The following is a 24,769-nucleotide window of genomic DNA, read 5'->3' as shown; positions in this document are numbered from 1 at the left end:
TGTGCAGCTTTGCTTCCATGATGAGGAGGACACTTTGGCATAGCTGATAATGTGCAGCTTTGCTTCCATGATGAGGAGGACACATGTAGTACTCACCTGACACCCAGGAACTTGGGCTGCTCACCGGGTGCCGACGTCTCCGTCTCCATCTTCAGGCTGTCAATGTGCGCGATGGAGATGACAGTGGCAGCCACATACCACGGGAGGCCCATGAAGGAGCAGATGATCATTATAACTGCCACCCAGAAGAGATCCAGGTGGTAACCAGCACCTTTCTGTATTAACACAACGTATTGGGGGGCACGGATACACAAATTAAAACAATTACTACAATTTTGTAAGGACTTGTAAAACTTTATATATTGTTTTTTTTTTTTTTTTTTAAGAAAGAGTATTAAAACTATCAGAAACAGATTTTTCTTTACTAGGATCACATGACCAATGACTTTCAAAATTAATTGCAAAAGGCCCATGAACTACTGAATCAATAATTCATATTCATATAGTAATGCTGTCCAAAACCGTCAAAGCTCAAGCCATTTCAAAACGGCAAAAAGCACAATCCAGATACTCAACCTTGAGCTTGTGCTCCTTCCTGTTGACGATGACCGCTGTGACCTGCTGGTCCATGAAGATCAGGATCGTGACCAGGAGGGCAGGGAGAGCTGATGCTAGGTACACCCACCAGGGGTTGCCTCCAAATGGGGGTACAAACCAACTTCTGTATGGGCTTGTTGGCTGGTGAATAAAAAGTGAATAAGCTCAGCAATCCACTGAACCAATGACTGTGTGGTCAGCATGATTACATTTTAATGATCTGGGTGAAATGAGAAGACCAAAGGAAAAACAAAGATTTAAATATATATTCATAGCATTACTACACCAATTCCCTTAAGAAAACAAACATATATGCATACATGTGTGTGTTTATATGCGTGTGCAAATGTGTACTCAAACACACAGCATTGCCAAAATCTCAGCTAATCACTATGTTATTTGATGTCAGCTCTGAAGCAGGACCCCTCCTGAAAAGATTAAGATCCCATTAAGATTAAAGCATTATATGGAATCAGAATTAGTGGCAGAGTTTCAGGTTAATTCATTCTCAGTGAATTATGCCAATAACAAAGTCTTATTAGTAACAGGAATGTGAAACCTCCACAGATTTAAGTGAGCACTGTAAGTTACCAGTACATGGAAACATTTGTATCCTGCATTACTAAAGTCAACAGACCTTCAGCTGGACATACCTGCAGTGTAATGAACACAATACATGCAGTGAAGTGTAACAAGTTACCTTAAATTCACTCGGCACAAGCAGTTTAGGTGTATTCACACCAACCACAGCATCTACACCACAGAAAGTCAAAATGGCCAAGACTGTTGCAAAGTCGCTGATTAGTTTCCTAACCTAAAGGTAAAAAAGAAAAAGAACACATTCACTTTGAAAATCAATGCTATGAAGCAGTGGTTTCTGTAGGAAATGATCAAATTTCCCAAACAATGGATACAATTCATCAAGTAGCAAGAGTTCAAAAAAGCCCTCCATGCATCCAACTTTTTTTTTTTAAGAATACTGAGCCCTCAATATTTAACCCTTTCACATAAAATACAATGTGGAAATGTAAACTAACAGAAATAGTTCCAAAATACAAGAAGAATTAAAGATAAAAATACACTATTGACAAAAATGGAATCTATTTATAAACCTATAAATAAGCACAAAATCCCAAGATGTTTGTATAATTCAGTAGCTGGATTTCATTTACTGAGTAACATTACAAATAAAGCTTGGATGATGTACACAGTATAACCAGGAGAGAAATAAAACCAATTTAATGTTAAGACATCAGACATGGCTTTTGTTGACTTAATGCTTCAAACGCAATAGATGAGACAGATAAAATCCCAGGTAAGACAAATGTGACTGATTGAGGCCTGAGCTGGCATGAGGACTTACAGTTGTGGGGAAGAACGGACTGGTCTTGAACTTCTTCAGACACATAGTGAAGGAGTAGGTGCCAAGGAACAGGATGAAAGACATCAGAGTGATGTCAGGGACAAACTCACAACTCAGACCCACCAGCTTGCCACCGTACTTCAGGCACTCATCCCTGCTCAGAGATGCCCACGTAGCATTTGGAATCTGCAGCATGGATTCATATGAGCCATAAATACAGGGGGTCAGTAGAAATCTTTGTGATTTCTAAAAAAAAGATGTGAATCTTTTTTTTTTATTTAAGATCCTTAATCACACTTCAAGCAGAAATAGTAATGTGAGCTTTACCAGAATCAATACTCATATATTAACAGTATAGTAACTACACCCACTTTTTTATTCCAGTTTGTCTTAAAAAAGGTTCAAGAACTGATGTGAGAATAATACATCACACTTTACAAAGCGTCAATCTGCTATAGACCAAGTATTCATTTTATAAGACGAATTGGGTCACTCTGCATATAAAGCATTTTAGCATTCCCTATGCATATACACTGGTGTAAATTTATGTAATATGTATAGACACCATGTACAAATGAATTAAATACAATGAACAACCTATTGGTAACACAGTCTTCAAATGGCAAATCCCAATAATAAAAGGTTTAAGGAAAGGACAGAGAGTCTCCTGGGGTAATGATATCTTTCACGTCATTCTGATGGTGCCACTGTAACTTTAACTGGCCCACTGCACAGAAAGGATTCATTTCACTGAGTAGACCTTGTCTGTCTGCTGAGCTAATTCAATGTGGCGACAGTTAGCCTGCCAATTTTCATAACTGTGAAAGAAAGGCTGCCGATTAGAAAATGCAAAATCATTATTGACCCAGCATCCTAATTATAACATGGTGTTTAGTTTCCACCACTTAGGCAAGTCAAGCCAAGGTAAGGCAAGCCATTATCACCTCCATAAACAATAGACACAGCCCGGAAACACAATTTCTTATGAATAGAATAATAAAGATGCATGGAACTATTTTTGTTATACAACTGGATTGCGTTTAGATGAATTCAAACTGAGAAAGGACCTGTGTTTTGACCCAAGTACAATGCTACAGCAGTTCATATGATAGACTTTTTTTTTTTTTTTTACAGCATTTCTAAACGGCATATTCTTTTACTGTAACAAATGGGGTCACAGTCAGCCCACATTCAACCTTTGACAATAAATACAGGTAACAAAAAATGAATGCATACAAAGGGACATATTAGCTGTTCTCATACTGCAGGGTCAAAATCATGGCAAATTCTAATGGACATTATCAAAATGCAGTTTTTACCATGGATATTTGGGTATTTAGCCTACATAGTTTTCCTTTCTCCTTGCCATGGACTTAACTGTCCATGTACAGAGAGGTTGAACTCATAATACATCCATAAAGCATGTCTATAGATATTTATAAAAAGGCATAACATTATAGAAATGTTAATTATGCATTATGAATACATTATGAAGCTCTCATTTACCTTCACATTCATAATCAGAATCAGCTTACTTGTCAGTACAATGCAGTACAAAGCATCCTTAATTCTGATACCAACCGTAATAATGCATGATGTCTATATCTATATCTATAAGGCATTACAGACGACAGCTTTAACTGTTCCCAAAAACTGTTCCATTTAAAGTTTCATTATATAAAGCATACCTATAACTCCTGGAACAAAGTATGAAAAACCACAATATTGACTACTGCTGGCAACATGAGGAGTGACTTACCAGATTTGTGCTGTTGATATAGTCCAAAACATTTTCGGAGGTACTCGAGTCATTCCCTGTGGAAAGGAAAAACTCTTGTGTGTTTCTTCAAAAATCGAAAACTTACCAATCTTATGTGAATGAGATTTATATCCATTTATATAGATTACTAAAAAAAAAGACCAAATGTGATAGCAAGCAATCCAAGCATAAGGTTCCGGATCATTTAAAACTCAGACACAACAATATTTTATGATTTCTACTTCTTTGTGGCCATCGACTTTTTCTGAAATGTAAAGTTTGTAGTTAGCGGCATCTTGCACTATTTGATCAAAGTCATTTTCCCTGAATGACATTATATTCTACTGTTCCTTGATCTGCACAATAAATAAAGATGCTGAGCAGGGTCAGGGTTACCAGTAACCCACGGGTCAAGGTTACTGAAAGGTTCGGGCAGCATTTGTATTCTAATGTTTGTATTTGTGGGTAGCAGAAAGGGGCAGATTGGAAGGATACAGCAGTTCGCTGCTGGACAAACCTGGACAAGGATGAGAGACGGAAAAAAACAACGTCCCTGTTCAATAGGTACTGAGCATTAAAGGCAGTCTGAGCAGATAGGAGTAGATACCTCTGAGTGTTTTCTCCATTACCTACTGTGATGGTATAGTTTTAGTACAATCAAAGCTAGGAAGCAGGACATACACATTATACAACCTGGTCCTTACCCCGACTGGGAGGTATACAGTGGCAGTCATACTGAGTCACATAGTCCATCTTAAAATCTTTGTTAATGGGGTTGTGATCAGCCAGTTTAATCATCTTCTTAAAGGCATCGTAGATAAAGATGAAGCTGATGAGCGAGGAAAATCCCTCTTCTGTGAATCGAGTGAAGTACTGCACCAGGAAGCTGGCATCCGTTGCTACCAGAATCAAGCAGAAGAATGCTGACCACAGGCCGATCCATAGCCTGAACTCTAAATAATCAAAATCGTTGTCCCTACGGGGAGAAAAAATATGATGTGTGTGTGAATGTCACACTGATATATGCTATTCCGTTCTGTGGCAAGGCTGGAAGTAAAAATAAAGCATTGTAGCCATTTAAAATGTGTGACATCATTCAATCAAGGAGACAACAAACTTGAAATTTACCAAACATGAGTAAATATTAGGACTGTAAGTAAACTGGAAGCTATGGTGCAATTGTTCTATATTCAAGATTTAAAATAAAGGTTAATTATTCATAGTGGAACATAGTGAGTTCAAGGAGAGGTAACATTAGACCTTCATAGTATCCAATGAGAAAGCGAACTCACTGCAAACTGAGCGATCCAGACACGCATTTAAAAGAATAGTGTAAGTACAGCAGAGGAGAGTCAGCTTCTCGATGAGCACCTATGGATCTATTTAAATAATACTAGAAATTTATGGATTTTTAAAAAGTGACAGAATGAAACTGAACAGGTTTGAAAAATGTATGCGAAATGATTTGGGTTGCATGTAAGAATACTGAATTTTTACTTCAGCACCTTCCAACAGGAACAGAAATAAGCTGAAAAGCTGGCTAGCAAACTGCCTTCTACTTTGACCTGATAAGCTCTTTGGGGACTGTCCCCTCCAGAAACAGTTCATGTCTGCATTGTAGCTGTAGGTAAACATAAGAGCAATTGCTAAATCTACTACAAGATGTTACAGAAAATGTTAAAGAACAAAATTTACTTTCTAGAAAGGTTTAAGATAATAGACCCAATCATCTCATTGCTGACTTTGGTCTCCTGAGATGTTGTATCTTCAGCAGATACTTTTGGATATAGTCCAATTATCAAAACAAAAAACAAAACACAATCCTTTACCCATATACAAAAATGCAGCATGACAAAACTCACTTGCTAAAATTGAAAAGGAGTCTCTCAAACACCAGTACAGGACCAGTGCTGCTTAGAATGGTGAGGGGCTGGCCAGCCAGCAGACAGAAGATCGCCCCACTAAGCGCTGTGCCCAGAAAGCTCTCCAGCACTCCCTGGATATGAGAAGAGAGCACAACAACAAGGGCATGAAGTCAAGGCATCTCCAAGCAACAAAACAAAGATGCACAATACTGTACAGTGACATCAGAGGCTTGATTGCAATTTAAGGGCCCATGAAGATGGTTTGCAGAACCAAACGGGGCATGCGTAAAACATCCATCCATCCATTTTCCAAACCGCTTATCCTATTGGGTCGCGGGGGGTCCGGAGCCTATCCCGGAATCAATGGGCACGAGGCAGGGAACAACCCAGGATGGGGGGCCAGCCCATCGCAGGGCACACTCACACACCATTCACTCACACATGCACACCTACGGGCAATTCAGCAACTCCAATTAGCCTCAGCATGTTTTTGGACTGTGGGGGGAAACCGGAGTACCCGGAGGAAACCCCACGATGACATGGGGAGAACATGCAAACTCCACACACATGTGACCCAGGCGGAGACTCGAACCCGGGTCCCAGAGGTGTGAGGCGACAGTGCTAACCACTGCACCACCATGCCGCCATGCGTAAAACAGTTGGCCAAAATATTACTGAAATCCAAGAAATACTTAATTTAATCTAAATATTTTCTCTAAAAGGTTTACCACTCAAACAAAAGGTGGCCAAGATCAAACATTCAAACAGATTAGGTCAAATGCAAAACCACAAAAGACCACTCCCACAAAAACCCTTTAAAGATATGCCAGTGGAACGAAAGAAAGCAGAGATGAAACTTTTTAGGTAAAGAAACAAACTTATGCAGTTTTGCATTTTAAAGCAGAACTATACTTGTTTGCATTAAGTAAAATCCTATTAAATCAGTACATAATATATTAATTTGGTAAGAAACAAAACTTGCAGACCTATTAATATTTAAATCACAAAGGAATCATAAACATCATACGTAACGTAAAGCATACCATTAATATCAACTTTTAAATTTCAGTATAACACAGCACCAAGAAATATTTCATAAGACAGTCAATGGTCTGTTGGCATGAGAAGCTAATTACTCTGACTTACTGGTGCTGCATGGACAAGATCAGGTGTACTCAACGATACCAATTCCTGAAAACATTAGTTAAACCTAAAGGGTTTGTGTATGTCTTTGTACTTTTGTGCGAATAGCTAAAATGTTGCATCTTAAAGTACTTCTGACTTGCATCAGACCATCTCAAATCTCAGGATTGATCTTTGAGCAAAGCAGCAGGTTTCAAGCTCACCTGCATGTTCTCTGTGGCATCCCCTAGCAGTCCCCCGAAGGTGATGGCATTGGTCACCGTTCCCAAGTAAATGAAGAGAATTGCAGACAGAGACTGGATGTGCAACGCATCGTAAAAGTCACTGGCGAAGAAGGGCACTTTCCTCTTGATGTCAAGTATAAGGCCACCACAAAACCTGATGATGCAGTACATGTACTTTTAAGCTGAGTGCACCAACAAACCTGTGTACTAAACACACTATCATGTAACATTTTATGTTTAACTTCTTTAGGAGCATCTAGGGATAAGGGCCTTGCTCAAGGGTCCTATGGTGAAATAACTCTGGGGGAAAAAAATAATAATGGATTATTGATACTCTTAGGGAAATCATCTTTACGCCTTCCTCAACTTGCTCTTTTTCATAGAGTAAGTTGTCCGCGAAGGGCTGGCACCCGTAGCGGCGCCCAGGGAGCTGGAGGTTAAAGGCCTTGATCAAGGACCCACAGAGCCTGCAAACTTCCAATTACAGGCACACAGGCGTAGCCCACTGAGCCACACGCTGCCCATGCTGAGCATGGGATCTGAACCAGTGACCTTCTGATTACGTTACGGCATTCTGACCTGCTTAGCCACACACTGGCCCATCTTTTTAAGGGACATCATGTTTTAATACTGTATTAATACTGCAGCTGCTAAGCACACTGGCCAAGTCCCAGTAAAGGCTTCTGAGCTGTTTGGGTTTTAATTCACCTTCTAGGACTTGCTACAGGATGTAATGGTTTACAGATTAACTGCCCATTAAACCTACATTTTAGTTCGGATATTTAATAACAACATGTGCCATGGCAGCTAAGTGTGAATCATCACCTTACCTTCCTGTAAACTTAAGCTCGTCACATTCGTGGTGGCCCCCACTGCCTCCATGCCCCCCATCATGGGGAGTGTCACCATTCATCTGCAAGTTATCGCCACCTGCGTACATGTTCTTCCTACCCAAAGAAAACAGTTGTTTTTCTTTTATAAAACTAGAAGTTGCCATTAATGTTGCATAAATATTTAAAACGTTTCAAGTTCTGTGATTAACGCATGGCACAATCCTCAAACATACAGTTCCTAAAATGTCTTGAGCTATTTGCAGTGATTAAGTCCAACCAAAGGATGGAAAATCAAACAAACAGCAGAAAAAATACAAAACTAGGAGTAACCTGAATTCAGGTTGATAAGCTCAGCATGAGCCATAAACAAAGTCATACCTTTATGTGGCATTTTGACAAGTCAAAACAAGCAGATGGAGTATTTTAGTAATAAATGTATCATTTCAGATGAAGGTCTAATTTGCCACTGTAACTATCTAGATGTCTACAGTATATCATATGCTGCGGTAAATGCTGAACTGCAGAAGATTTTCCATAATGTCTCAAATGTATATGAACTTTTCTGTAATGAGATAAAGATCATAGCCTATGGTAATCTTAAGTTTAAACATAAAACTCAACAGATGACAAATACTAAGACATGCTCTACCCTTTATTGGTAACTTGTACTAAAATCAACACTGTTCTAGTGACAGGAAAAGCTAACACCTCAACACCTCCTACCGTTTGTCTGAAGATGGAAGAGACTTTGGTGGCTCTATTCGGATTTCAGGGTCCCATTCACCAGGAGGCAGAACAATGACCTCATCCAGAAACTCTTCAATGCCAGCCAGGAGGTCCTGTCTATCCTTGGCCTTGTACGCAATATCATGGAAGATCTGTGTACAATAACAGCTACAAGTTAAACAGACATATCACTTGCACAATTACTCCTTCCCGAATGTAGGAACAGTACTATTAAACAAGCTCGCATGACGACATCACATTGCGTATACTGTACATAATGCTTTACGATAACAAAACAATCAAACAGAATTAGTTAAAAGCTGACAAGAAAAAACACAACTGTCAATGAAAATATACAATCAATATTGTATGATTTTCGTTGGAAATTACTAATTTTCTACAAAACAGACGATCCTGTTTCATGAGCCTTTGCTTTTTTACTGCTACATTTGTGCTGGACATACTATGCTATACTAGTGAAAAGGGAATTAATGATCATGTTTGGTTTAAATCTTTAAAATGACAGCGGCGATAACGTGGTTCTGTTTCCATGGCGTAAATAAATGCCTGGAAAGACACAGAGACAGGCGTAATCGAGCTAAAGCTGGGAAAATAGAGACGCTTGCCGAGTCACTGTTTGTAAACAGAATAACATGAGGAAAGGAGATAACTGGTGGTGGAGGTGGGGTTAAGCTTCTGAAGAGGATGCGACTGAAATGACTCACTCTTTGCTTACACTTTAAATGAACATTAAACAAAATTAACATTACCCTTTCAATGTCAGTTGATTTGTGTATTTCATTAGCAGAGAGGAAGCAGAAATGTTTAACCTTGTGTGCAGTGCCCAGTTATCAAATGGTGACCACAAATGGATCCCACACACACACCTGTTTCTCTGCAGTGCACCGTACGTTTCACCCCAAAGAAATAAGAGTCACTGGAGTCGTCCAGCATTATTCTGCGTACTTATGCAACGTAATGCTCGGCAGGTAGCGCGTTGAGGCGTCACGGCTGAGCTTGTGCATCTGGTTTTGTCGTTTTTAAAAACATGTTAAAAATGTTAATATTGAACTTTAGACAGACTGTGCAGGTTGATTAATTTGAATACAGCCTGAGGCCCACATTCCTCAGTTCCCAAGTACACAGAACATTTTAAGCACATAATGTAAGGTAACGCTTTACATTAATTGCACCTTCATAATGCATTCATAGAACATTCATAAGCAGCATGCAAGTATACCATAACATCTTAACATGCCTTAACAGCTGTTACATCTTGGTCATTATGGTATTATGAATGCACTGCTTTAAGACAAGTTAAGATATACTTACATGCTGATGAATGCATGAAGGTGCAGTCAATGCAAAGTGTTACCTATATATGGCTACCTATATATAGAGAGAGACTAGTCTGTATCATACAATAAATGCATAGGTTGACAAAGTAACTAAGATCCTTACTTCATCAGACATAAGTGTGGCTATCGCTCTTCCTATTTCATGGTAGGACTTGGCTTTGCCTTTGGGTCCCAGCAGGATAAAGAGGAACCTGATAAATACAAGCAGTTTACTTGTGCAGGAAAAAAAAAACTAGTATACTAATCTGAATAGATTCAGATTTTAATATATCAAATCAACTATATAAAAGAACCCCCAACACATTTAATTGTTGTGCAGTGTGCTGTGATGTGTCAACAATGATTACTGATCACCAAATTTTAAATTCGAAATTGTAGCTTTATGCCCTTCAGAAAAAAATTCCTTGGCAATTTTAAATGAAGCATATTAAAAAAATATTGGTTTTTGAGATGAGTGTGTATGAGATATATTATATATTCTGGCCGGTTAAATGTAAAGTGCTTTGTGACAATGACTGTTGTTAAAAGCGCTATATAAATAAAATTGAATTGAATTACAATTTAGGGACCAAATGTGACCACAATGTGATATATATATATATATATATATATATATATATATATATATATATATATATATATATATATGTTATTTTGATGTTATAGGAACAATTTTTTCAGTCCCCAGGGAAACTCAATTTCATAAAAATCTGCAAATGTTGTTTGGATACTTATGGTTAAGGTTAGGGATGGATAGGGGTTAAAGTCGTCATGTTGGGATTAGGGTCTTGGCCATATAAATGAATGGAGAGTCCCCACAAATATATGTGTACAAGTCTGTGTGTGTGTGTGTGTGTGAGAGCCATACCTCGTTGGTACTGGAACTTCAGTCAGAGCTCCCAACATAACAGCATTTTGCAGGCGAACAAAAGCAACAAAAGGGCTGTCCAAGAAATCAACTTCCCCCACCAGGACATTGGAGGCCTCTGCATCACGAGGCAACTTCTTCATGAATTTGTTCTTCAGCTTAAAGACACAAAAGAAAAGCAATGAAGAGAACAAGGGCAAATAGATTTACAAACTACAAATCTGAGCTGACATACAACATTAAGTTACTTGGTTCAAAAACAAGAATTTATAGTTCATTTAGTTGAACTAAAATAAAAAAGATACATTGTTTCTTTCCCCTGGTTTTTTTTAACGAAACACACTATCAATGTTCTCATAATGTGTATGAAGAGACTGATGGTGTTTAGAGAAAGGGGTTTGTAGCACCCATTATTGGTTCTTATTCTTTGTCCCTCAAGAGTTATAAACTTGCCCTTCAATGAAAATAAAACCAGTGGCAACCTTATTACAGAACCTTTAGTCGAAACACTTTTACCTATTCATCTGCCAAGACAGATTAGAGTCGTTTCCTAGAAACAACATTGATATTGAAAATAACACCCTGATTATAAGTTCAACCAAGCATATAAATCATGTCAGCAGTACCTTTTTCTAATCTCTGAAAAGGCAGAGAGAATTCCAGTAGTATTCGGTGTAAGGGTTTTTTTTTTTTCTAAAAATGTCATCATGAGATTTTTAAAACCAAAACAAAAAAGCACTGTCAATCAAAGGAATAATACATTCTAAGTGTAACAACAAAGAATAAACAAACAAACAATAAGTGACAGAAAAATAAAGTACCCATGCATACTAGGCATCTAGGTGAACCAGCATCTTGGCCACCGGATGAGTAACGTTATAAATTTATAGTCAACCATTCTTATCCTCAAAACAAAGTTCAGATAGGTTTGGCAATCTTAGGTATCATAAATATGAGATTATATGGATTTAATACCTCATAGACTTTCCATTAACAGATGACTGCTTGCAACCTCACTGACAACTTTTTCATGAAATCCCATAGCCAGTAAAAACATGAGCTTTCAAATGAGACCGATTAATGGGGCAAAGAAAGATATGAGGGGACGACAGGAAACGTATCCAAAAAACGACTGCACATTTATCGCAGGATTATGATTCATATCATCGGGAGGATTAAAAATTAAGTGTTAACGCTTTCATCCAAAGAGACTTATTTGAAAGACTCATGCGATAGACACAAATAATGTTATAATTTTCTATTCTTATCTATATGATAAAGGATTGTTTCCCATCCGGGACAAAATTATTTTACTACTCGACTGAAAGTTATCATCAAAAACAGCAAAGAATCTCTGTCAAATAACACACTTCACACTGTGTGAACCTTTCAATAAAATAGTAGACAGTGGGTTAAATTATAGCTAGAAAAATGTTGATTACATGGTTTAGGCTAGTGGTTAAGGATGTTTACCCTTTTAAACAAACTGTGGTCTTCAATGTGTGAATCTGCTATTAAATATTGTTTTGATTCGTGGGTTACACAACACATTTAATTTTGGCTTCCCTTATACATGGTCCAGTGTATCTAAGATCTTATAGCTAGAATGTGGTCAGCACAGTAATTATAAGAAAAAAGGTGCACAGGGACCTACTTACAATCCATGTTAAACAGACATTTCACTGCTTTAGAGTAATTTTCTGATTCAATTAACACTACATTATGCATTACTGATTTAACACACCTCAGCATGAACCAACGTCCCAGAGGGCAAGAATGCAGCATAGTTTGCAAACTTCCCTGTTCAAATCTTCATCAGCTAATTATCAGGTTTAGAAGGTGTGTCAGAGCAGTGAAATCTGCAAACTGGCCTCCCGGAATCAGAATTTGACAACCATGACAAACAGATGGCCAATGAATTTATAAATGTATCAGTATTCTGTTCTACTGTTTTATACACAACTCCCCCCCCCCTCCAAAAAAAGGGTTCAGTTTAACAATACACTTTAAGCCTCAGTTTTTCATTTTTGGAAGAGATGAAGCCCCCCCCCCCCCACCAAATTACTAGTTTAAACAGCAGAGTAGAGGGCAAAGTGTTTAAAGTACATTGGCTGAGGAATAAAGAGATAAAGGGTGAATTGTATCATTCTCTTTCAACAACCCTGTGACGTAGAGGGTCAAGGTAAGACACACACCCACACAGTTCCAGTAAGTCGGTCACTGAAGTATCTAGCGGCCAGTACAGATGTCATAAAGTTAACAGTTCAACCTGTACTGAGCTTTATCTTGAGTGACAGTTCCACCCCTACCCTCCCACAACATACTAGCATAAGTCTGACACTGTAAAGTGGGCTAGAGAACTTGGAGTGCCCCTCGTATATGTAACACTCCTGTTGTTTTTCATCTTGTTTTATGCCAATCACTCAGTTTCGTCTCCCTTCAAAGGCCTGCTCACTTACATAATCCCAAAATACCAGTTACAAAGGAGACTGTACATTGTCCTTAAAAATACTACTACTTTAAAAAAATAATACACATACTTACAGCTTTGATATTTATGTTAGAAGTACAACAATGAATGAAATCAAGCAAAACCAACAAAAATCAGTTCCAGCTCATATTAGTATTTCTTCAGTCATCAGTACCCTGATATCGACAAGGAAACAGTATAGGGACACTGGAATAGTAGAATGTAACTAACCTGATCTTTTTCAGGTTTGTCAGAGAAGTCATTCAGGCTGTTGGATGTCAAGTTTCGATGTGAAGTCATTGGGCTACCTGTAAAAACATTCATCAAAAATTCCTAAGCTCAATTCAAATATTAAACAATTTCTCATGAAAGAAGGGAGTCTAGTTATTATTATAAATTAGTGGAAAGGTAGAATATACGGGCCTAAGACAAAGAAAAAACCCACATATCAGGTATATGGATGGGGAACAAGCACTGTCATGTGATACATCTGGTCTCCCAGCCTGTCTATAATATCTACCGAATTCTATACATAAACAGTGATTGGTGAAATTAATCATTAAACCTGAAAAGACCAGTAACACCAGCTTAAAACTCTAGCCAGTAGTTCACTTTCCAAACTTGGCAGTGATTGGCAGGTCACAGTAATTCCACCCACCATGGGTTTCAACACCTCATTTCTCCCCACACCAGAAAAGGTCTGCAATTTCCGAGGGTAACAGAGATAGAAGAAACCTACCATTATTGTACTAAGCTCTTTATAAGAACCCTGAATAAGCAATAAAAAAAATCAGGTGAGAGTTGTGGACAGAATAAATCTATAGCTGCTTCCTACTCCCACTGCTATAATCATTTTTTATAAACTCTCAAAAGCCCTCCTCCTTGTTAAGATATGACTGATGCATTGGCCAGAAATCTCCAGTCTGCTGTGGTTGGCTGCAGACCAGATCGCTCATGTTTGAGTCCTTCCTCTCACAGTTCCCTCCACTAAATTTATTGGACCTGTCTGCTGAAATATGGCATACAATGCCAGTATTTATAAGGAGTAATTCAGTGAATCGAAGAGTCCTTATTGGTTCATAATCTTTGAATCATGCAGAAGATTTTTCAAAAAGGAATTTCTTGAATAAATGTCTTTGCTTTACATGCATATGGTAGGTCGATGGGAATCCTGCTGACCTCATACTTTGGACGTAGCATGTGTGTTTGTATGTTTATGTGTTTGTAGTTTGTGTGTTTTTATGTATAATCTCATCGTTTTGGAATCTCACACACACAAGGCGTTACAGTTCATATGGTCTGCAATTACTTAGATTCATCCCCATCATGAAAATCACTGTAAATATGCCACAGAAGTTTATGCAGAATGGGATGGTCATTCTCAGGCCACGACAAATACTACGATTAAATCCAAGGTAATCTTGAATTTAAAATCACCATAAACAGCGTCAAAGACTTCAACCTCTATATTTCTTGTCTCCATGGTTTTTCTATGCTTCACAGCTGATATTGTCCCCAAAATTCCTGTATCACGACATCTCATTCCAAGCTGCTCCTTGGTCATGCTTGCTTTAATTGTGTTGCTGACAACTGCACTGTCACTTGTACAAAGTAATTTCTTTTCTTTTTCCGTTGTCATGTCAGAGATCCAAGAACCTCAACAAACTGCAAAGTGATCCAAGGTGTTTCATTATGTTTACTTAGAAACTCCTTGTCAATTATTACTATCCAACAGCTAACCCAAAAAGGTACTCATCTTAATCATAAGGTGTCAAATTGTCGACTGAGCTATTCCTGGGTAGTCATTTGACTTACTTTATCAGTCAAGTATACTTGGGGGGGGGAAATATGTTGCATCCACAAGCAAAATATCTTTTTTGCTGGATTAAATATGTTCTATATTTATTTTAAGAGGCTAGTTCAATTTATCACGAGTATACAGTACTTGCTTACAGAGACAGGTCAATGTTAAGCAAGACTGAATTCTTAATGAGTTTGAAAACACTTTAATGAAGAACTAAAACATTATATGTAATGATGCAATGCACTTCCTTTAATGTCTGAAAAAGCCTGGACTTTTTTCCCCCAAACACGCTAATGTCTAATTAAGGAACACATTATACAAACATCCAGTTTAATCATCACTTAACTGAAGTGTAATTTTGACTGGAAACAAAATTACATTCAGTAGTAACAAGGTGATATAATGCAGGAGCAGTTAAAATGAGCAGCGGGAAGCACTGGGGAATCCTGCAGCACCATGTACAGTCGCTGGCCAGGAATGCCAACAAACAACCCTGACCAGGAACAGTGCTGGAAAATGGGTGGATGGATAGATGGACAAATTTCAATATAGTTACAGTCCACGCAAGCCTGTACTGCAAAGTACTGTGCAGAAAAGCAATATTCCGGTGACCATATTCCTACTTCTGCCTTTGTTTTCCAGAATTCCTTAAAATTTCCTGACTTACAATTTCACCGTTATAAGTCTTTGAACAATTAATACATTTAGATATGAAGACTAATACTTAATTATTTTTTGTGTTTATATTTCCCAAATAAAATGACCAAATTTTATTACAATGAACACACCTATATCATGTACCATGTATCATGTAAACCTGCCTGAGGACACATCTTTACAGAATAATTGCTTAAAAAAAAAAAAATCATAATTTCCTTAACCACTTAAAAGCAACAGAACACTGGGGGAAGGATAATAAAGATACATTAACAAGGAGGATTATACCACTGCTTCCTACAACTCAGTGCTGTATGGAAATTCAGCAAGCATTAAATAAATACTACTGTAGGTATCATCACTTTTATTCAAATTAAAGGTATGTCAATGAAACCGAACTGGTATTGCAGTTTATACACCACGGCATTCAACATGTTCAGTGCCTCTGTTTTAAAGTTTAGCATACTACACAAAAGCACAACAAAATGATGCTATTTCTAGCCATGAGGCTAAAATACTGTGCTTTGATTTCAGGACACTTAAGGAGCTGTTCCATGCTCATACTCTTGTGGACCTGCGACTCGGATGTGTCCCTGGATGTTAGGCATGACACAGGGTATTCAACTGGGTTAAGTGCTTTAGTTGAAGGAGAAGGTTGCAGACCAGGTCAAAAAAAAGCTGAAAAGGAAAGAAAGAAAGTTGACAAAGCACCAATGCTACAGAAGAGAGACTAGCACAAAGCAGAGAGAGAGAGAGCCATTATAATTAATGCTAAAATGGTTTAGGATGCATAAAGAAGAGGAATATTCTTACTTTTTAAGCTTTCTTTAGATGGTCAAAAGGTGAGCTTTGACAGTTTGGAAATTGCTATTCAAGTTAGTGTAGTCACCCATAATAAAATCCCTTTCTGCCATCTTAAACACGTGATATTTCAATACATGGTCACCGAATATGGCATATTGCTTATTATCATATCCCTCAGGAAAGAAAGATGACTGTCACATGGTATCCCCTAATTACACAGGACAGCAGTATCAAGTCCAGTCTTAGGGGACGTGCTTCACATATAACATAAAAAAAAAAAAATTGTGCCTACAGGTGATCCTGGGCATTATGTACTTCAGCCATGTCCTTTTCAACAAACAATGAATAAAACTGGCAACTTTCAATAAGCAGTGGTATCACGTCACATTTTATCACTGATGAGAATAAAAGAAACCACCTAGCAACACTGGCATTTGCCCATGTGGACTGCGAATCAACTTTGTCAGGAAGAACAGTATTGTTCCACAAAGTTTATGCACATATTAGTCTAACCCAAACCCAACTGGAAGAACTGGGGACATTCTATCAAAGGAATGGTATACAATTTCCTTTATAATAAAAAAAAAAAATCTAAATTCTTTTGAACAAATGCGTGGGAAAGTGTCAAACTGAACTCCGGCAAGCAATAAATCCTCCAACTAATTGGTGGTGCTAGTAGTAACACAATTTCATCTTTGGCCTTTTATAATAGTAGGTGTCCATGATATCTACACAATAAATGTAGCTTAACATTATAATTTAGGTAGCTATGTTGACTTTTAACGTAATGACAGCAACTAGGGCTATATTCATGGCTAGAGTATATGGATTTAACATTCTAATCTGCACACATTGCAAATTATATCTCTGGGAACAGAATGGTTTGTGAAGTGGGCAGTAGTGTAATTGAAAATAACATGTAGGAGCGCTGCATGTTAATTAGGGCTTGAACTTTTTCAGAACTATGAATAGGTGGGAAATGTTTCCAGGTACTCAGATTCTGAATGCAGTTATAGTACGAGCTGGGGTCAGCTGGCAAGACAGTGAAAACAGATGAAGATGACATTACCAAGGGCAACAGCTGGGAAAATGTATAATAGCAGAAACAATTTCCAATATAGCTATTGCTGTGGGAAAAAATAGTGACCCCAAAGCATCCGGACGTAAAGACACTAGTGTATTTGTTGCAAAAGGGGTCACTTATGAAGAGCAGTGTGGGGTTACAGGCTCCTGTTATACTGTTGACCTTACATCACATACTTACGAATAACATGGCTGGGATTATTCTTATATACTTATAATATTACCACTGTGAAAGTTCTACTATATTTTTGGTAGGACTGCAACTACTTTGATTTAAAATAGATGCCAATAATGGGCCATCCAAAACCACCAAATATGATACAGTACCAGTGTAAAACAAGGCCGCAAGTGGCTGCGCTACAGCGTGACATGGTATGACCTTTTATTACAGAGTAGATCCTGAAATGAACACTGGAAATAACCTCGCTTCCAGAAAAGTTGGGACACTATGTAAAATGCAAATAAAGACAGAATCCAATATTTACAAATCATATAAGCCTCTATTTAATTGAAAAATCGAACAAAGTATCAGATGTTGAAACTGAGAAACGTTATTGTTTTATGACAAATATATATTCAATTTGATTTGATGCCAGTAACATGTTTCAAAAAAGTTTGGACAGGGGCATGTACACCACTATCCTGCACCACCTCTTCTTAAATCACCATGGGCCCAAAGAAGTGGGTGGAGTGTCACCCTGCATTTGTAGATGCGGTGACAAACTTTCACGGGCCCTGGTTTTCAGAAGTGTTCCTCAGCCCACACAGTGATTTCCACTAGTATCATGTCTGTTTTTAATGCACTGCTGCCTGAGGACCTTAAGTTCACGGCTATCCAATATTGCATTTCAGTCTTGTTCCTTGCATTCATAGTGTCACGCCCAGCTCGTCCGATCCTCATGTGTGCCACGCCCCCAGATTACCCACGTGTGCTTCCCCAATCATACCCAGCTGTGTCCACTTATTTTCGGCCAGTCTCGTCTATTTGAGTCCATGTCTTGCCTTAGTTCTTTGTCCGTCATTGATGTTAGTCTACATCAGATGTTTCCCGGTCCCCGTTACCAGCTATTAAATCCCTGTTTACCCCGACTTCGCCTCCTTGCCTGCTTCCTGCCCGCGCGCTCACCCGCTTTACTAGCGATTCTAACACATAGAATCCAGAGAAATATTTCTCTTAATATTGTGTATTGTAGATGAAATATTTTGCAATATTAGGTTGAGGAACATTATTCTTTGTTGCACTATTAGCCCATGCAGTCTTTCAAAGAGTGGTGATCCTCTCCCCATCTTCACTACGCAGAGACTCTGCCTCTCTAGGAGGCTCTTTTTATACCCAATCACCTTTATAGATAATTATCTATTTATTGCTAGTCAGTCACTAGATTCGTTAGACTCTGTTATGCTGCTGTATTACTTGTTTATATGCACATTGCACTGTGTGTATAAATCCTTGAGTCCAACACCTCTCTTTTGCATGGGTCTATATTTTGAACTTCAAGCATTGTGTAGACTCCCTCTGATCAATGATGTTGTATGTCACTGTTGGTCCTGGGGGAAGGCTATTTCATGCCTCATCTATATATATGGTTGGTATGACAATATTTCATAAAATCAGTTAGTCATATGATCAACTAATAAATTGGACCAAGACAGGGTTTAAAGTAAAATGTAAATGCTTCATTAAAAAAATGAGGTATTTTAAAATTACAGTTGTAATTATTTACACAGCGTAGAGCATCTTTATACTGACAAAGGCATAAATAAAAATCCACTGTCCAACATATTTAACTTGCTAACAGTTGTCCTTAATACTACGATATACAAAGTCTTGAAGAAATTTTGAAAAGCAACCATTTCAGCATTTTGAAATCTTGACTATAAAATTTGCCAAGATTTCAAGTGCCATATTATCACTATACCACCCAAACCTAGTAACAACTTTAAAACCGATCATGAGCATTTACCCATTACACATCTGCCCTCTGCTCATCTGAATATCACTGCTGTGCGAATGCGCCGACTGTGACAGTGTGTGTCCAGACAAATGCAGTATATACACAAGAGTCCACGCAGAACCATGCTGGGATCATAACGGCACATTGTAAAGTGAAGTATAAACTAGGCTTTACACACCAATTTTAACTTGGTGGTGACGTTATAATATGCAATTTACAAAAATACTACTAATCGATAACAAAATTCATTGTAAACTATTTTTAATTAACCATTATTACTGATATTATCCTTTAGTCGTTGCAGCTATACACGACAAAGCCCACTTGACTCAAGCCTGGAATTTGAACCAGCAACATTCCGATCACAGGAACAGTGTCCTGACCCACTGAACCACACAGCACCCTATGACCTTCAGTGTACATATTACCTAAGACAGTGGTCTGGAGTTGACAGTATAATTTGCCCATTGCTATAGAATTATCTTGCAATCTACCATGTCATCATAAGACAAATCCACTGAAAAATAAAATTTAGGGAGGTGAAAAACAAGTAGTAATATTGACTTAAAAAGCAAGCTGATTCAATGCTGTCTCTCTCTATGCTTGTATACAAAGAACAGATTAAAGGCAATTTTTTAAAATGGATGCATAGTGTATATTCTGCTTTATGTTTTGTAATATTCAAAGATAATCATGCCTTCTGGTCTAATATATAAACTTGACAAAGCCATCTTGTACAGCTCCTGCTCTTCGAATATTACTTTGTTAGGAATAAACAAGAATAAACAAGACAGAATGTCACATAACTGGCCCTGATATTACCATTGTCCGGGTTGGTAAACAGTCTACTTGCACTGGAGACTGTCTTTCCAATGTCAGCCAGGGATCGCAAGTTGGACTTCTTGGTCTGGTGGCGATGTCTGCGCAGCAAGGTGTACATCACCTGGTCCTTGAGTTCGGCCTTTAAGAGACCACTTGCTATTTGGTTTTCGGTAATCATCTCTGCAGGAGAAATGCAAAAGCAGGCATCAAGAATATTTCCTATTATAAACCAACTAAAACTTCAAGTCTAAGAGGATAACTGGCTCCAAGATCACAAGCTAATGTTTTTCTTCTAAATACACTACTGTTCAAAAGTTTGGGGTCACTTAAGAAATGGCTTGATTTCATGAAAACATATGAAATGAGTTTGAATAGGAAATTGATAAATAAGAAATAGTCACAGATAAACTTAATTTAAAAAATTTCTCTAAGATGATTGTGTTCTTCAGACTTCACTTTCTTCAAAACAGTCCTCTGTTTGCAGCAACTGCATCTTTGTACACCAGGGATGTCAAACCCCAGTCCTGGAAGGCTGGAGCCCTGTGTAGCTTAGCTCTTTCCTTGTTCCACCACAAATGATTTCGCTTATGAGCTCTGTGGTAATTGGCACAAGGAGTTGAATTAGGTGTGTTAAATGAAGGTAATCCAAAAACTGCAGGGCTCTGGCCCTCCAGGACTGGAGTTTGATACCCCTGTTGTAGACCTTGGGTATTCTAGATGTCAGTTTGTTGAGGTAATCGGATGAAAGTTCACCCTCTGCTTCCTGAAGCATCTCCCACAAGTTGGATTGGCTTGAGGGGCACTTCTCATGTACCATTCGGTCAAGCTGCTCCCATGACAGCTCAATAGAGTTGAGATCCGGTGACTGTGCTGGCCACTCCATTATACACAGAATACCAGCCGACTCCTTTTTCCTTAAATAGTTCTTGCATAGTGTGGAGTTGTGTTTGGGTCATTGTCCTGTTCTAGGACGAAATTGGCTCCAATTAAGTGAACATCTGATCCGAATGATCCAAACAGCTCAAACTTAGATTCGTCTATTCAAAGCCCTCTTTTCCAACCTTCCTCTGTCAAGTGTCCTTTGCCCATGTCTTTTCATTGGCCATTCTGAGATGCGGCTTTTTCTTTGCAATTCTGACACTGACATTGTGACCGGTGTTTTGCGGGTACTATTTAATGAAGCCACCAGTTGACGACTTGAGGCATCTCATTCTCGAACTACACACCCTAATAAATTTATCTTCTCGCGCAATTGTGCACTGGACCTCCCTCTATTGAGGTGCTCTGTACACAGCATTGGATGAGATCTTCAGTTTCCTGGCAATTTCTCGCACGGAATAGCCTTCATTTCTCAGAACAAGAATAGACTGACAAATTTCAGAAGTTCTTTGTTTCTGACCATTTTGAGCTTATAATTGAACCCACAAGTGCAGGTGGGGGTTCGGGTCAGTTATAAGTGTTTTGTGACAATAACTGTTGTTAAAAACTCTATAAATAAAATTGAATTGAATTGATGCTCCAGATACTCGACTAGTTTTTCCTGCTTCTTTAAATCAGCACAACAATTTTCATCTGTGCTAACATAATTGCAAAAGGGTTTTCTAATGAGCAATTTACCTAAAATTACAAACTTGCATTAGCAAACAACATTCCACTGGAATACAGGACTGTTGCTGATAATGGGCTTCTGTAAACCTATGTAGATATTCCATTAAAAAACTGTTTCCCATTATGATAGTCATTTAGAGCACTAACAATGTCTGCACAGTATTTCTGATCAATGTGATGTTAATGGACAAAAACCTTGCTTTTTTCAGAAGCAAGTAATATTCTAAGTGACCCAAAACTTGTAGTGCAAGAACAAAAAAGCACTCTAAAAGTACATATACTGAATCTATCAAGAACAGGAGACATACATTTTCAAAAACCAAAAATCCACTGGCATACATACCCATGCAGTAAAAATAGTTTAAATATGTATCCCTCAGAACATCAAATCATCCTATTCATGCATGGCCAGATGCCTTCATAATGTCAATCAGGGCCCAGCCTTCTCACAACCCTGTCCGATAGGGATGACAATGACAACTCACCCACAACCTGTGGAAGTGTGGATGCTTCCAAATCCAATATAATGGTGCCTTTCTCAATGCAGGTTTTCAGCTCAAACAGGCTGTGCAAGGACAGTGTGGCAACATGAGGCTTACTCCACCGTTCTCCTCCCTTCTCCACCTTCTCTTCAAACTTGATCCATCTGTGGAAAGAGGAACACCCTTTTGATTTAGCCCTGAATTCATGTTTTCAAATTATTGCTTAAAAAATTGTGGAATATGTCACGCGATTCAACTTCAATTTTCACCGCATAACAGAAAACATACAGAAACCTGTACACCCCATTGTAAAATTCACTCATTGTCATCCTTATAAAATTCCAACTATTGTTCTCAACAATGCTCCATTCATATCTTAACAATATCATCTTAGCATTCCATTAAATATGAAGATTGATTTATAACAATGAATTTACTGATGACATTTTTCTTCAGGTCTTATGATACTGAAGTACCTTCACAAATGTCAAAAATATTACCAAACAGAGATCACTCTGACTCTAATTCTCTATGATGATTCGACGCTTAGCGAACAGACCTTTCAAAGTGGTTGAATTACAAAATGAATATTGTAGAGAAGACCAACAATTTCAACCAAAATTCAGCTATGCTACAATATAAAGGTACAGAAGAATTAAACACTTCCTATATTTTGACTCTATATTTACCTGAATACATTACGGCAGCAAACATTCAGTTGAACATGGAGCATACCAACAATTTTTCATGGTTCTATGGTTTATAGGTTTGTTTAAAAAAAAAAATCTGAAAATTAAATAAATTACTTGAAATAAAACTGTACAATATGGTATGTCGTACTGAGCAACTTCAAGATTCAAGTCAGTTTATCAGACATCAAGCCATGGTTAGAAAGAAAACATATTAGTTTTCTGCGTCTAACATTTACTCGATTAAACTGATTAAAGCTTGCCACAAGATTAACAAAACTCCATTTCACATAATCAAACAACTGTTTATTAATTTTAGTAAATGTGAACCAGAATTGTTGGTACCACACTCTGCCTAAGACTTGTCACACATGGATTTGAACATTTCAACCTTGAGCCCTCACATACAGACCTACCTCGCCGTCTCTGTCCACTCCATCTCTTGACCCTCCCCGGCCAGGAGTTCATCAAGTTCCGTAAAGAGCTGAGGTGGTGGAGGACCATCATCCTCCTCACCAAGCATGAAGCGGATCCGCTCGGCAGCAGGTGAGACTAGAGACAGCAAAGAAATATAGTTCATAAAGCAAATACAACATGTTTCTTTGGGTTTCCTGGTAATTCGGTTTGCTCCCACATTGCAAGAACACCATGCAGCTTTGGAAACCCTTTCAGGTGTATGCTCTGCCTTCTGTCATATTCTTCCTGGGACAGGCTCCAGACTCACAAGAGGACCACGTACTGGATAAATGGTTATGGAAGACATGAAGCACAAACCATGGGAAACCACCAATCTACAACAAGCTCGCTGTAGTCATCCTTAAAATACAGGAAACCCAATTATTATTGGTGGTTTACGAGGAAACTAACAATACTAATGACAAGACCTCACAGTGGCAAGACAATTAGCCAAAAACTCTGAAGTTTTAAAACAATATCTACTATTCACAAATCAATACTCCATTTCCCGGGTGCAAATTCAGGCACCCAGGCATTTAAAATAAATAAAATAAATAGTCCTTTAAATGGAATTAGTTCAGCATCATTAAAAAGCAAACAATTCTACATATACTTTAATCAAGCACAGAAGGATGGAGGTTTTTGGATTATTAAACATCTCAGCTGCAGGAGAGAAAACTTTTAACCAGTCAAACAGGTACTTAGACACACAACAGCAGTAAATTTAAAAAACACAATTGACTCCACTTCAAGGGTGTTGGCTGAAAAACCTCAGGAAAAGAAAGGCTTTCATAACCGTGAGCAACATCCTCTGCAAAATAATACGAGATAAAAAATGCTAAGTCATAACCAAACGAGAACTGAGGTGCGAGCTTTTAGAAATCTCAGTAAACGGTTAGTGCATTAATTATCCCTCTCAATTCTGCAGCAATGACTTTATACCATACAGCCCAAACTCAAATTACTGCAAATGAATACTTACCTTAATGTAAGCGTAACAAATGTGATATCATATAAAACTATAACCTTTGTCAACCAACTTCCTTGTTAAAAGGCAATAAGCCAATGGGGAAGTACATTGTATATTTTAAGAACAAAATAAAATTGTACAAATAGAATTTCTTTGCTTGTGTAATGTCAATAACTTCCTTCCCTCCTTCATCCTCCACTTGACTGATATAACCTGCAGTTGCAAAGTCACAC

General features: G+C 38.1%; 1 protein-coding gene across 2 annotated transcripts in view; it reads right to left on the bottom strand.

Annotated features, from left to right (window-relative positions):
* LOC125746439 (electrogenic sodium bicarbonate cotransporter 1-like) overlaps window positions 1-24,769 on the bottom strand; it is a 45,828-nt gene that overhangs the window by 5,466 nt on the left and 15,593 nt on the right. For both annotated transcript variants that reach the window (XM_049020403.1, XM_049020404.1), the window contains exons 4-19: window positions 23,527-23,662; window positions 22,425-22,585; window positions 20,332-20,511; window positions 13,438-13,514; window positions 10,737-10,894; window positions 9,972-10,059; window positions 8,508-8,662; window positions 7,782-7,898; window positions 6,931-7,105; window positions 5,582-5,715; window positions 4,424-4,695; window positions 3,720-3,775; window positions 1,961-2,146; window positions 1,298-1,411; window positions 577-738; window positions 97-275 (exon numbers count right to left, since the gene is read on the bottom strand). In XM_049020403.1, coding sequence (XP_048876360.1) covers window positions 97-275; window positions 577-738; window positions 1,298-1,411; window positions 1,961-2,146; window positions 3,720-3,775; window positions 4,424-4,695; window positions 5,582-5,715; window positions 6,931-7,105; window positions 7,782-7,898; window positions 8,508-8,662; window positions 9,972-10,059; window positions 10,737-10,894; window positions 13,438-13,514; window positions 20,332-20,511; window positions 22,425-22,585; window positions 23,527-23,662 — 2,350 coding nt within the window. The remainder of the gene's footprint in view (window positions 1-96; window positions 276-576; window positions 739-1,297; window positions 1,412-1,960; window positions 2,147-3,719; window positions 3,776-4,423; window positions 4,696-5,581; window positions 5,716-6,930; window positions 7,106-7,781; window positions 7,899-8,507; window positions 8,663-9,971; window positions 10,060-10,736; window positions 10,895-13,437; window positions 13,515-20,331; window positions 20,512-22,424; window positions 22,586-23,526; window positions 23,663-24,769) is intronic.

The sequence above is a fragment of the Brienomyrus brachyistius genome, chromosome 7 (assembly GCF_023856365.1).
Source record: "Brienomyrus brachyistius isolate T26 chromosome 7, BBRACH_0.4, whole genome shotgun sequence".
NCBI lineage: Eukaryota > Metazoa > Chordata > Actinopteri > Osteoglossiformes > Mormyridae > Brienomyrus > Brienomyrus brachyistius.
Note: the sequence above shows the minus strand (reverse complement) of the source record. Positions and strands in the feature narration are given on the sequence as shown.